The sequence below is a fragment of the Miscanthus floridulus genome, chromosome 8, assembly GCF_019320115.1.
Source record: "Miscanthus floridulus cultivar M001 chromosome 8, ASM1932011v1, whole genome shotgun sequence".
NCBI lineage: Eukaryota > Viridiplantae > Streptophyta > Magnoliopsida > Poales > Poaceae > Miscanthus > Miscanthus floridulus.
Window position 1 is genome coordinate 195909705 of NC_089587.1, and position 14379 is coordinate 195924083.

General features: G+C 45.8%; 2 protein-coding genes across 3 annotated transcripts; both read right to left on the reverse strand.

Annotated features, from left to right (window-relative positions):
- Positions 1-514: 514 nt before the first annotated feature.
- LOC136470457 (uncharacterized) lies at positions 515-1048 on the reverse strand (the record flags this gene model as incomplete). Its single annotated transcript, XM_066468299.1, has 1 exon — positions 515-1048. A coding segment is annotated over exon 1 (534 nt), but the record flags the coding sequence as incomplete, so codon positions are not given.
- Positions 1049-5933: 4885 nt separating this feature from the next.
- On the reverse strand, positions 5934-10094 carry LOC136474466 (trihelix transcription factor GTL1-like). 2 transcript variants are annotated; one of them, XM_066472035.1, is made up of 4 exons: positions 9953-10094; positions 9222-9662; positions 6704-8060; positions 5934-6613 (listed from the first exon to the last, which is right to left on the reverse strand). In XM_066472035.1, the coding sequence occupies exons 2-4, from the start codon at positions 9629-9631 to the stop codon at positions 6287-6289; spliced, it is 2094 nt and encodes a 697-aa protein (XP_066328132.1). In that variant the 5' UTR covers positions 9632-9662; positions 9953-10094; the 3' UTR covers positions 5934-6286. The 2 variants fall into 2 exon arrangements, with proteins under 2 accessions (XP_066328132.1, XP_066328131.1); XM_066472034.1 differs by having other exon boundaries at positions 9949-10089.
- Between the last annotated feature and the right edge of the window lie 4285 nt (positions 10095-14379).

A 14379-nucleotide genomic window follows, 5' to 3' on the forward strand; every position in this document is an offset into this window, starting at 1 on the left:
CTGCAGGTGTAGTTCTTATGCCTTCATGGTTGCAATCCTTTTTCTCCCAGATTTAGAAATTGTGGTTAGAGGCACAGGTCTTGCTGCTGGAACGTTAGAGCTAATGAAAGCTGAGTCAGGGAGAGGTTGGTTCACTTGTATCCTGCTCTGGGTTGACTACAACATAAAATTATTTCAGTTAGAAATATAGCTATTGAAAGGCTAAGATGGGCTGGTGACTGACCTCTTGTTCCATATGTGATACCATGGTGGCACTGAGTTGGCTCATCAAAGGAATAGTGGAGTCTGACCACATAACCACCTATACAATAGTGTGCACAAAAATGTCAGTACACAAAGTACCCTTTCACATAGAGCATGGCAAAAAAATTTAATAGACCTGGCTCTGTATTGGCCCATCATCATCCATCTCTTCTGGTTGGCGTCCTCCTGGATGGGCTTGTTCTTCTGGTTGGGCATTGCTTGTCTGCCTTGGTGGCAGGACACCAGCCTTTCTCAGGGTACATCCCTTTTTATTATGGCCTGCATCTCCACAATATCTGCAGTGCATGGTGACACCATGTTTTGACAATCTTGGACCTTGGGGGCCTTGAAACTCATGTGGCTGCTTTTTTCTGGACTTGGGAGGCCTGCCCACCTTCTTGTCATAAATAGGAGGAAGTATTTCTGTTGCTGCCACCTTGTCCCATGTACTTTTGTCCCTGCATGGTCTTATATGTTGTCCATAAGCAAGTAGGTAGGAAGTAGTGGAGTAGCATTCTGGTAGCATAGATTCAGGTGCAACTCTTTCATGCCTCAGACAAGAAATGGCATGTGCACATGGAATTCCAGTTAGGTCCCATCTTCTGCATTCACACTTTTTCTCCTTGATATCCATAATGAATTGGTAGTCTCTGTCCTGAACCTGGAAAATACCTTCTCCAGAAGGCATAGCATAGCATGTGGATGCCCACTCTGTGTTCTTGTTTAGTTTCTTCCTAATCTTGGGACAGGTGTGTCCTAGCCACTCTTCTCCCACCTCCTTCTGCTTTGTATAGTGCCTTGTCATCAGCTGACCCTTGATCTGCTCAAGCATGCTTAGGATGGGCATTTCCCTTGCCTCCAGAATGTATTTATTAAAAAACTCACACATGTTGTTTAGAAGAACATCACACTTTGGAAAGGTACTAAAAAATGCTCTAGTCCAAGTTTGTGGTGGCATCTTCTCTAGCCATTCATAAGCCTTTTTATCTAGTGTCCTCATCTTATCCATGTTTCTGTTCCACTGAGGAACTGAACTAGATCTAGCACAAGACCAGAGTTGGTTTTTTAGATTCTCACCTTTGAAGTGTTGTTGGAAATTTGAGTATAAGTGCCTCACACAGAATCTGTGCTCTAATTCTGGAAACACCTTTTGCACTGCTGGAATGAGGCCCTACATAGCAATAAGATGGTTAGAATTGCAGTGCAATTGATTGTGGCACTTGAAATAAATAGATGCAACTAGTGTCGTCATCACCTTTTGTTTGTCTGTCATTATGGTCCAGGGAAAGGTGTTCGCAATACCAAGATCTGTCTTCAATGTCTCTAGAAACCATGTCCAAGATGAAAGTGATTCAACCTCAACAATTCCAAGTGCGATGGGATACATGCAGTCATTGGGGTCTATGCCTACTGCAGTAAGAATCTGTCCCCCATACTTAGTTTTTATGTGACAGCCATCCAGAAATATCAAAGGCCTACAAGCAAACAGGAATCCCCTTTTGCAAGCATCTAAGGACAAGTATAGTGTACTGAAGATGTTACCATCAAGTGTCAGAAAGAAAGAGGTACCAGGGTTTGATTTTCTAAGCTCATTGCCATAATCCCATAACAACTTGTACTGCTCCACCTCATCACCCATAACTGTTTGCATGGCCAGCCTTCTAGCTCTTTGCAACTTAGACCGTGATGGAGTTAGGTTCCACTCCTTTTGAACAACCCTTCCAAAGTTTGCTATGCTCATCTTCTTGTCAGCCCTGAATGATTCTAGGTACTTCTCTGCTAGCCACCTGGAGGTGCACCTCTTGACAACCCACTTCCTCTGGCAGTTGTGGGTACCTTGGTAGGTTTTTATGACCATTCCATTTGACCTGTTGTCCACTGATCCATACAGCAACCAAGGGCATCCATCTGCACACTGTGCCTTCAACCTCTTCTGCTCATTCCTTGAGAACCAGATGTCCACTCTTTGCTTCACACTATACTCAGTGACAGCCTTCCTAAGTACCTCAACCGATTCAAAGAGCATACCCACCTTGAATATTGGATTGCCCACATCCTGGTCTCTAAAATTAATGAACCTCAAGCCTCCTTCACCTTCTCCATCTGAGTCTAGCAGCTGCAAATCTTCATCATCAGTTGACATATCATCAACAATATTGTGAATTTGTTTGCCCTTCTGTGCCTTCTTCCCTTTCTGTACCTTCTTGCCTATGGCAACTCCCTCATCTGGCACTTGGTCATCCACACAATCTTCTGACAAATCATCATCATCCTGATCAATTTCATAGTCTGAGTCATGGAAGTCAGAGTCATCATCAGTCTCACTGGGAGATCTCAGATCGCAATAGAACTCTGGAAGTTTTTCACCTTGTTTACTGGGAACTCTATCAACATTGCGAGGGCTCAGACCCTTGGGCAAGGATGCAATTGGGTTTACAACTAGGTCATCCCAATCTAGCCCACTGATAGTGTCATCATGGTCTAGATACAGAACAAAATTCTTAACCTTGTGCACTAGTGAAGCCATCACAATTGTGTCTGTATCTGTACTAATTTCTCTAAGTCCTTGTTCAAAAGTCAGTCCTGGTAGCAACCAATAGACCTTCATTACTGGATTCCTTGGGTAATGCAACTTAAAGGCTAACTCATCAAACCACCAGGGAGACCATGTAGCTACTTCACAGTGATCAAACCAATTGACCCTTTCATGAGCATAAGCTTTATCAGAACCTTGACCAACAAAGTACCCACCATGGTGAACCTCAACCGTGAATTCTTCATCATCATCACCTATATTATGAACGTACTAACACATCAGAAAAAACCCACTACAAAACCCCAACCCGTCACCTCAAAAAAATCACAAACCCTAACATCAACAAAATCATGATTTTTCGTATCTAAGCTCAAGCACAGCCAGAGAACAACAATCTACAACCACTGAATCCAAGGATTTGGGCATCGATACAGTACTTACCGTATTGGGGCGGTGCATCCCCTTTTCTACGGAACGTAGCCACCATCTTCTGGATTCTGCGAGATCAGCGTAGGAAGGCGCAAGCGGGAGGCGGATCGGATCCGAACTCGATGGCGAATCGGCGCCGCTCGCCGACGGCCACCGCTCGCCACGCCCGCGGTCTCTCCTACCCCTTCGAGCTGCAACTCCTTGACGACAAGACGAGTGGGGAACGCAAGCGGGAGACGGATCGGATCCGAACTCGGTGGCGAATCGGCGCCGCTCGCCGACGACCACCGCTCGCCACGCTCGCGGTCTCTCCTACCCCTTCTTTCTGCGCCCACGGTCTCTTCTACCCCTTCGAGCTGCACCTCCTCGACGACAAGACGAGTGGGGAAAGAACTGGAAGCAGAAAAGTCTAGAGGGGCTGCCTACAATTTTACCCAATGCCCTCCACCCTCACGTGACGAGCAGATGCTTATTGATCCACCCTGGACGCCACATGGACAGCCACGTCGGTTAAAAAACTGGAACAAAGCGGTATGGCCCAGGAATGCGCCACTAACAAAGATGATGGACCCAAAAACCCACTTTCAGAGTTGATGGACCTAAGTGAAACTTCGGTACAAGTTGATGGACTACTGTTGCATTTAACTCTATATTATTATATTTTTTTAATTATATTTGAGTGATTGCTCACCGCACCTGCCGCACGGTAACATTTGATTCTCTGCAAAATATACTGAACAAAATGAAGCTCAGATTTGTAGCTCGTGATGCCGATCAGTACGAAATCTAACAATGACCAGAAGTAGACGCTTAGTTATATGTTCTTGACTCTGAAATTTAGGATCAACAAATCACAAGCATCTCAAACAATATGATTATGTAATTGGCACACAGCTATGTTTATGTTGCATATAATAAACTCTTAACTATGTTTATTTTGACTCTAAAAAAGCTATGTTTATTTTGCATATAATAAACTTAAGCATACTCTTCCTCTCACTCTTACCATGCAACTTGTTGCCACCTGCAACTGCAACTTGTACTCCCTCCGTCCTATATAGAAGTCATTTTAATTTTAGCCTTTTTACACTTAGAGCGAGTATAATAAGAGGTTGTTAGTAGGTTTTATGACGATGTGGAGGAAAGAGAAGGAGCGAGATGATAGGTAGATTGTAAAGTTTACATTGAGCCAATGCACAAGAACCAAGAAACTTTATGAGAGAGAATAATAATCACAGATAGGCCAACTACCATATGATGAGTGGACTGTAAGTGTACGTACCTTTTTTTTTACAGAGGTATACCTAGCTTTTATAGAAAAGCCCAAAAGAGTCACCGCTGTCCGAGAAGACTTCCTGGTATATCCCTCTTTCTATCTTTCCTTGTTGTTTTCTATGCACCATATCTTTCCTTTTTTTTACTTCTTAAATTTTGTGTTCAAAGGTCACACCACCATAATATGGGACAACTGCTCGCAGCGGCTCGAGCTTGAAATCAGCACTGGAATCATCCGGTCCGACAGGTCAGACCCGAGTATCCTGCTAACCATCTCTTTCTACTATTTCCTTGTTGTTGGACTGCTGCGAGGTAGCGCGTGGTCGCTGCGTGCGAAGGCCCACGCATTCCAGGCGTCGAGAGCAGCGGCCGCACGTCCACAACAGTGTTCACCGATGCCTAGATAGTTTTTTTTTTCTTTCCTTTGTTCCATTTCTTTTTCCTTTGTTCTTTTATTATTTGTTTTCTATGTTTTTATTCTTGTTTTTCCCTACCTTTTTTATTTTCGTTTTATTTCTTTATCTTTTATCATTCTTTATCTTTTTTGTTCCTTCCTTTTTTATATTTTCTTATTTTTATTTCCTTTTATATTTTTACATTTTATTTTACTCTAATTAATTGTTTTTGTTTTTCATGTTTTACTTTTTTATTTTCTGTATGTATTCTATAAGGTATGTAGATGTTTACGCAGAACACTATGTTTTTACTTTTTGTTTATTCACACTATGTTCATGAGATGTTTTAAGGTGTATTCTGTAATGTCTACATAGTATAAACATGATGTTCCATGGTATATCTTTGATTATCTACATAGTCCCATAGGACATTTATTCTATATTTTACATCAATCATCGCATTCGACTGTAGAGTTGTGCCGCCAACTCATTCATACACTGTTTGTCGTGGTGGAAATAAGATTTCCCATGGCATTTGCCAATGCCAAGAAATTGTCATAAGAAAAGGTCAAAAAAGGATTGCATGTTACTCCCTCTATTCTAAACTATAAAATGTTTTGATGTTTCTGGATACACTGTTTTTGTTGTGCACCATTGCAACTAGATATACACTACGTTTAGATGTATAGTAAAATAATGTATATAAGAAAAAAAATCAAAGTGTCTTATAATTTGAAACGAAAGGAGTAATAAACACTCTAGCATATAATGGAACTTGAATCCGGTTCATAGATTCCATGTCTAATCAATGCGATCATCCTAAGTTATTGTTTGGATGCACTCGTATCTACTTCGATCCATATGTATTGTAATACATTGAGATGAAAAGTTAAGTAATTTTTAACTCAATCTATTCCAATATATAGATAGATTTGAATACGAGTCGATACAAACAAGCCTAGCGGGAATACCAGGAATCGGCAAAACGTTATCTGAACAATCGAAAAAAAAAAGAAAAGATAAGGCCATTTGTGGCTGAAACAAATGTCGATTCGCCGCTCCAAATTCCTGATCAATTTCTATCGGAGAAGATTACAGGAAGTTGAGACTGACACATGAATGTACAATTGTTGGCATTAGGCTAAAGTATAACATGACCTATGGTAAGAAAAAAGAAAAGAACTTTCTGTTTAGGCGCCTCTGCTACCTCCTCTGTTCTTCAGTCTTACTACTACTTGTTTTTTTTTTAACCTTTCATGATCTGGTACTTATTACAGAACAAATCAATAAATGCTATACGGATGGTTCAAAGGTAGGGCAAGTATACTGGGTGATTATGGGCCGGAAAAGGTGGTGATGCAGTGGTGCTGATCAGCTGGCACCGGTCCTGCTCCTGCAGCATTGCCCTCTACTGAACGGCAAGGAAGGTGCTGCTCGTTGGGGCAGCTGAACTCGTCGGTGCCGCAGCCGTCGCTGCTGCTGCTGTCGGTGGGGGTGGTGGTGCTGCTGCTGCTGCTGCTGGTGCAGGTACGTTGCCGCTGCTCCCGATCACATAAGTCTTCTGGACGCCCATCTTGTACTTCATTTTGTCTTCGTCGTTGCCTTCTTCAGTGTAGACTGTGTGGTCTCTTGCCATGTTGATGTCGTCGTCGCTGTCCGTCTCGTCCGCACTGAACTCCTGCTGCTGCTGGTGCTGATGCTGCACATTTGTTTCATTCACACTGTCCTCTGCCGTCTGCACAAGGTCAATTCTAAATTTTGGTTAGCTTGCGCAATTAATTGGTTTCCAAATATGGAAAGTTTCACGGTGAATGTGCGATCTTACCTTGTTTTTGGCGCCGTCACCAGGCGGGGTGGTCGTCGGTGCTGTATCGCCGTTGCCGGGAGAAGCCTGCACGTTTCCCTGGTAATCATTCTTCCGGTTGTCGACATCGTTGCTGCTCTTTCCCTCGAGCTCGCGCTGGCTCGGGTTGTCCTGCACGGTAGCAGCGACGGCGACGGCGGTGGCCATGTTCGCTCCAGGTGCAGTTCTGCTGCCTCTGCCGCCGCCACGGTGTTTCTTGAGGTACATGGCGTCGAGCTGGTGGAAGTAAGGGCAGGTCTTGGAGTCCTCGAGGCGCCTCTTGTTGCTCTCCTTCACCTTCTTGTAGTACTTGTTGATGTTCTCCCACTTCTCCTTGCACCGCTTGGCGCTCCGGTTGTACCCGATCCTGCGCATCCCGGCGGCGATGTCCTCCCAAAGCGGCCCCTTGGTCCCCGCGTCCTGGTACTGCTCGTCCTTCTCGTTCCGCATCTGGATCAGCGCCTCCACTTCCTCCTTGGGCCACCGCGACGACGACGAGGACCCGCTGCCCTCGCCTCCCGCCCACGCCAAGGCCTCCACCGCCTTGAGCGGCCCGGGAACCAGCTGCTGAAGCGAGGTGGCCGCCGCGTCGTGCCGAGGCGACGGAGGGGTGCGGTCCAGCATTGGCGGCGCGGGCACGATGCCGGCGCTGTGAGGAGGGAGCCGCACGGGCTGCCCCTGCCCCCCGCCGACGCGCTGGAGGAACGCGATCAGCGCGGCGTCGCGGGAGGCCGCGGCGGCGCGCTCCCTGGCGAGCTGCTCGCGCTCACGGTTCATGCGGGCGACCTCCTGCCGCCGCCACGCCTCCTCGCGCGCCGTGCGCTCCGCCTCCCACCGCTGCAGCGTCTCCAGGAACACGCGCTGCATGGCGTCTTGCTTGTCCGTGACCTGCTTCATCATCCCCTCGAAGATCGCCACCATCTCCCTGTCGCACTCGCCCCTGCCGAGGTCCTGCTCACCGGCATCAGAGTCGTCGTAGTCATCCGAGTAGGAGTCGGAGTCGGACTCTGACCCTGACATCGACGAGAAGCTGAGGTCCAGCAGGCCGGCGCCGGTGGGTGGGCCCAGCGCCGTAGGGCCCGCCGTCCATGCCATTGCCGCCGGCTGATGAGGGCCAGCTTGCACCGTGGTCACGCTCATGCCCGAGGGGGGCGGCAGCAGCTGCGGCGGCGGCGGCGCCGCGGCGTGCAGAGCCTCGAGCTGCGAGAAGAAGCGATAGCTCTTGCCGTCCTGGCGCCCGGCGCGGGCGTCCTTGGTTCGCTTGTAGTACTTGTCCACGTTCTCGAACTTCTCCTTGCACTTCTTGGCGCTCCGTTGGTAGCCCAGCCCTGCAAGCTTCCTGCCAAAAAAATGCGCCCCAGCACGGACGCACTGTTAGCTCTTTCTCGCGTTCACGCCTCAACCAGCATGAGTCATGAAGAGGTGATGACTTGGGTTGTGTGTGTGTGCAGAGGAGTATCTTTCATCTAAGCGAGTGGTCAAAGCTTGCCATCATTCTTCCTCTTTCTCTGAAAAGGACTGGACGGACGCGGAAGGAATTGGGATTTGGAAGCGGATCGGAGACAGACATGTAAAGCGACGACGGTGGAAGCATCAGCCATCAGCTATCAGCCATCAGCAGTGCTAGGAATCAATCAGCACAGAAAGAGATGTGGTGATGATGTCAAGTTGATGGCATCGTGTCCGAGGAACCAACAAACATACTCCCTCTCGCAAAATAGAAGTCATTTTTGTTTCTCGACAAATCGTTTCTTTTAAACTTTGACCGATTATATATAAAAAATATTAATATTGATAATACATAATTAATATCATTAGATAGATCGTTGAATGTACTTCCATAATAGATTTATTTAGAGATAAAAATGTTACACGTATTTTTTATAAATCTTATTAAAATTAAGAAAATTTGACTTACACGTATCTCATAATATCTTTTTTTGGACGGAGGGAGTAAGCTAATCGATGAAGTGGTGATGACAGCGGCAGCCCGCCGGTGCAGCCAGCGAAATGCTTTTCCTTCCTCCCCCCACCCCACCCCCCAACCCCCCCCCCCGGAAAACTTGGTGCATCCATCCAAGTCCAAGTGTGTTTTAAAAGGAAGAAGAGTGGGAATAGAAAAACAGTGCAGTGATAGCCAGCTGCTGCCATGTCTGTGCGGCCTGCGCCTGCACACACAATCACGCCGCGGCATACGGCTGCCCGGGCGCCGACTCAGATCCTTATCGTCCTGCCTGCGCCTGCGCTGGCGGCACCTACCACTTCACTACACTCCAATCTCACAGAAACCGGGGAGCATTACGCCAAAAGCGCTGGGAAAAAAGCAGTGGCCGGGTAAAGATAGACGACAGGATAGCTCGCCATCATTTCACCGTCGACGCAACGCCGGACACGGAGAAGAGGTGAAATTCCGTGAAACCGTTAGCCGCATTCCGCAGCAGCAGCTCGCCAGCAGGCAAAGGAGAGGAAAAGATTACGGCTTGAGAATGTTTTTTCTCACCTGGCGACGTCCTCCCAGAGCGGCGCTTTGAGGGGGGCGTTCCGGAAGTCGGCGTCCATCTCCGTCCGGATCCTGATGAGCGCCAGCGTCTCCTCGCGCGGCCACCGGTGGTGGCCGCCCGAGCCGGACGCTCCCGCGCCGCTGGCGCCGAAGTCGGCCTGCATGTCGTCGTCTTGGATGCTGGCCGCGGCACCGGCGCCGGAGCCGGAGCCGCCCGCTGGCAATTCCTCGAAAATAGCACTCGGCTCCGCCAGCTGCAGCTGCATCGTCGGCGAGGCGGCTGGGATGTCGGTGACAGACACGATGGCGGGCCCCGTCGGCGTCGGCGAGAACGGGGCCGTGCCCGTGCCAGCCGTCGTCGTCGTCGGGGCCATGTACGGGGACCCGGCGCCACCGTGGTGGTGCAGCATGGCCACCACCACCACCACCACCTTTGCTTCCCTGCCCAAAACACGAAATTCCGTTGATCTACCACCTCACAAGACCTAGGGAATAGAAAATTGCAGCATCGCTTAACCAGTACTGCGACTAGCACACAGTCCCTCACTTGGCTCCGGTCTACAACTACGTACTACCAACTACAATTAGACTAAGAAAGCAATTCAGGCACAGAATTGGGGAGAATTCTGGCTTCTACACCCATCTCTCTGGGTCCCCGTTTCCCTCCCGTCTCTCTCTAGGAACAGAGCGAGTGAGTGAGTGCCACAAGCAAGATTTAGAGACTTACGGACCCTCTGGACGACGGGTTACGAGGGAAATTGGCAGCGAGGGGCTGTGCAGCTAGGGGAGGAGGAAGAGGGGGCGGTGGTGAAAGGGATGGGATGGGGTCATGGACAACTGGAAAGGGGCAAAAGAGTGTGGAGGGCTGTGAGGGCAGGCAGAGAAAGCCAAGACCTCTACAAAGGGGGAGGCTGGGGCTGGGGTATGTTACATGTGCAAACTCCACTAGATATATACTAGTGCTATGGGATTTATTGTGAGTATATCTCTCTCACAAGATTTATGAACTTTGGAAAAATATACGCATTTTAGTTTTTTATGCATATTATTAAATATTATAGATACGAGATGCGCTCTTATTACTTCTCCACGAGTAAATGTGTGCGTATCGAGATATTTTCATTTTCGTCCAATAGATTCCTTTCGTAAATGATAGAGATATATGGGTACGTGTATGCCTCCACAGGGGAAATTATATATGTCTCCACATAAGATGCGCGATTTATAAGATAGTCTCATTTTAGTCCATCATTTACTTCTCCACGAGTAGATGTGTGTGTATCGAGATATTTTCATTTTCGTCCAAATGATTCCTTTCGTAAATGTTAGAGAGTGCGTATCTAGATATTTTCATTTTCGTCCAATGGATTCCTTTCGTAAATGTTAGACATATATGCGTACGTGTATGCCTCCGCAAGAGAAATTATATATGTCTCCACATAAGATACGCGACCTGTAAGATATTCTCATTTTAGTCCACCATTTATTAAATAAATGTTGCGGATAGAAATGGGCCATTCAATCCCCAAGAGTAAATATAGGCACCTCCTAGGGAAGTATCCAAATTCCAAGAGAAAATGTCCTCTAGATTTTTTTAATCCCTCTAGTTCATTTCAAATATGATAGAGATAGATAATGTGTGCTATATACCTATATAAATCTATCTTGCGTACCCGCAAAAAAATATCTATATCTTGCATAACTACAACTTTGATGATAAAGAATGATCATTATGATTTAGCCCCTGGATATTGTTTCATCTAATTCTTCAATCTTCACAAGATAAATTCACAATAAAAAAGAACTAATCTATGTGTTCCAATAGGATCCATTTCAAGAATGACATATATTGATGAACTTTACATATCTCTCAATGAAAATATGCTTACAATCAGTCAAAGTGTAGAATATATGCAAATGTTCACAACTTGGATTCTTTCCATTAATATATTGTGATAGTGATTGCACAAGTATTTGTATATCATGCAAGGAAGTAGGTGAATATATTTGGTGATATATTAATAAAAGTGAAGCGTTTTTTGTGCGAAGAAAATCTTTGTCAACATATTTAAAAAAGCTATAGGAACATACTAGTCATGACCAACTTTGAAGTAGCAAGCCTGTATGTGTATGGTTGACAAAATAGCTTTGCTTATATATGCACCTTATATGATGCTTGAAAATGTTAATATATACTCACTCCATTCCAAATTATAAGACGTTTTAACTTTTTTGATGCAATGTTTTTAGTATGTATCTAGACATAGTGTATATCTAAGTGTATAGCAAAAGCTATGAATCTAGAAAAATCGAAATATCTTATAATTTAGGACAAAGGGAGTACTTTTTCTATAAACTTGGTTAAAACTAGACATGTTTGACTTAGGATAAAAAAATAAAACTACTTACTACAATTTGAAATGAAAGAGTAATCTAAGGCTAGTGTTTATGACATATGTAGCGTCCCAGCGTGTCATTGACACCTGGACGGTGGACCCATATCTAATCCTGACATTGGATGCTAATTCCAATGTTTTCGCGCTCCTTTGAAGATACCATGCTAATTTTCACTCCATCTACTTTCTTTTTTTTTTCTCAAATACGCAAGATAATTGCGTACCATTTTCATTAAGTAGAAGAGAGTTTAGGGTGCACAAGGCCGCACTAGTGCATTACGGCCGGAGGATACAGGTATTAGCGATTACGTGGTCTCCATCTACTTTCAGAAAAGCGAGAGTATGTATGCTAAAGTTTTCGGAAGATGGTAGTACTAGTAATTAATTGGATGCTGCACGGTTGCGCTGCACAAGCGCACAATCCACTTGTTTAATGAGCCAAACTTCAATCATAGAGCAGCGAGGGGATGGATAGATGGTCGGATGTGCAGCCTGGTCGACATGCCGCAAATGATCGTATACGGTCGTAGATTATAAGCTAGAATAGTATTTTTCTTTTACACCAAATTAGTAAAGCTAGTTAGCAGTAAATAATTCACGATTCAGCCCAGTTAGCCGAAACAAAACCGTGATCTGTCAGCGGCGCGTGATCCAAGGAAACGCCCCGCTGCAGATGCAGGCGGAGCGTACTACGCGCGCAGCAGGGCAGGGGACACACGTACAGAAGTCAGAAATGCGTGGCACCCTGACCCGTCCAGCGCTAGCGACACCGTGGGGCGTGGGGGGCAACGCAACAGGGGAGGCCCGGCGCACGGCAGCCGCAGGCGCAGGGTGCAATCAATGAACGGGCACCCGCCGCACCGGCGCCGGGCTCGCTGCTAAGGCCGAGGCCAGCGATCGCTTCTCCCTCCGAGCTGGGACTCCCTGTCCCTGGCGACTGGCGTGGCCTTGCCGAGCCGGGCCGCCGTTCCGGGACCCGGCCAGTCGGCCAGCCGGGCCAGGGCCTGCTCTTCTCTGTGCTGGGGCTATAGGAATTTGGACGTACGTCAATCAGGCTCTGGTTCACTGCAAAGTTGGTGACTCGGCGCTGTTTACGTCCTGGTGGTGACTCGCGTCAGTGCTACGTAGTACTCCCTTCGTCCCTAAAAATATATAAGTGTGACCAATTATATATAAAAAATATAAATATTTATAATATAAAATAAATATTATTAAATTAATTACGAAATATATTTTTATAATAATAATTTAGAGTCATAAATATGAATACTATTTATTAGAAACTTGATTAAACATGAAGTATTTTAACCGACATGTAACCTATAGTTACATTTTTTTAGGAACAGAGATAATATAGTTGAATATATTTAAACACTGATGGGACTATACGTGCAGAGTTGGTTTTGCAGATTTTGGGAACCATAAGGTGCCAATGAAAGAGCAACGAGCCGTAATCATGTACGGAGTAGTGCTGCAACGTCTACTATGACCCGACCATGTTTGGATGCATTTGCCTTGCCAAAGTTTAGCTGCTAACCTTTAATCCTGAGTGAGGTGTTTGGATCAATGATAAAAGTTTAGTCTCCCATCCTACAATGTCTGATTTGTCCTCATTTAATTAAGCCATGGGAGAGAAAAGGCGCAGGTGGGTGGGTGGGGGCTATCTGTTGTTCAGTTTTAGCCCAGTTTTACATCACTTGATGTATAAATGGGCAAAACTTTAATCCACCACATTTGCTCACTTTTAGCCCACTTGAATCTCCATGGCAAAAAAAAAAGCTAAAAACGCATGACTAAAATTTTGCCATGGAAAACAGTGCCTATGTCAGCATCCTTGAATGTGTCGCCCCTGCAGTATACGGGACCATTGCCTCAAATCTTTCTCCCAATGCTTTGGATACTACCACTACCGTCCAAGATGTACTCTAAAATTTATTTTCATTCCATTTCTTTCCAGCAATGGTAGGCTAGCAGCCTGTTCGCTTGCTCATAAACGATCGTAAATTTCCAGCCAGAAACAGTGTTTTTCTCTCACACCAAAGCAGCCAGCAGTAAATAATCCACGATCGTTTACGGCCTCCCGAACAGGCTACAGACTCGAGGCCGGATATATACATTTATATAAGCAAGTCCGGCCTCTAAAGTTTCAGGAAAGAGACCATTATCCAATGCTTAAACAACTTTGGATTACCAGGCCTGGATTAAAGCAAATCCGCACAGACGACATGCCTGTGCGTGTAATACTGCAAGGAGCATGAGTTGCTTGTCGTCTTCCAGTTGGGCTATTTTGGTTTATACTCCACCTTGCTACCTCTGACGGTCGAGCGATGCAGATCTGCATTTTAACCCTCAGAGGTAGCAAGATAAAATATAAAGCACTCAATCTTTGAAGAACAAGAGCACCTCACAAACTTGAACCATCTTAAACCTCTCACGTTCCGTGAGAGATTTGAGAGAAGATAAAGCACCTCTAGTCGCTGAAAGATGATTGGCCCACAAGCTTTGTCTGTATCTATTCTAAAGGATTCAAGGAGGAAGAGTGTGTGGAATGAGTCCAAGAGGTGCATCTAGGCCCGGCTTAAATAAGCCAACCTTGAAGATGGAGAAGCAGAACTACGTAAGTCGTTGGGACATTCAACACTCACGTCTGTGTAGCCAAGACAACACTTGAAAAAACAGAGGGAGTAACAAGCATCACAACACAACCATTCAGTTATTAATTGTTTTCTAAAGGCAAAAACTATATGTAAACGACACAGCAA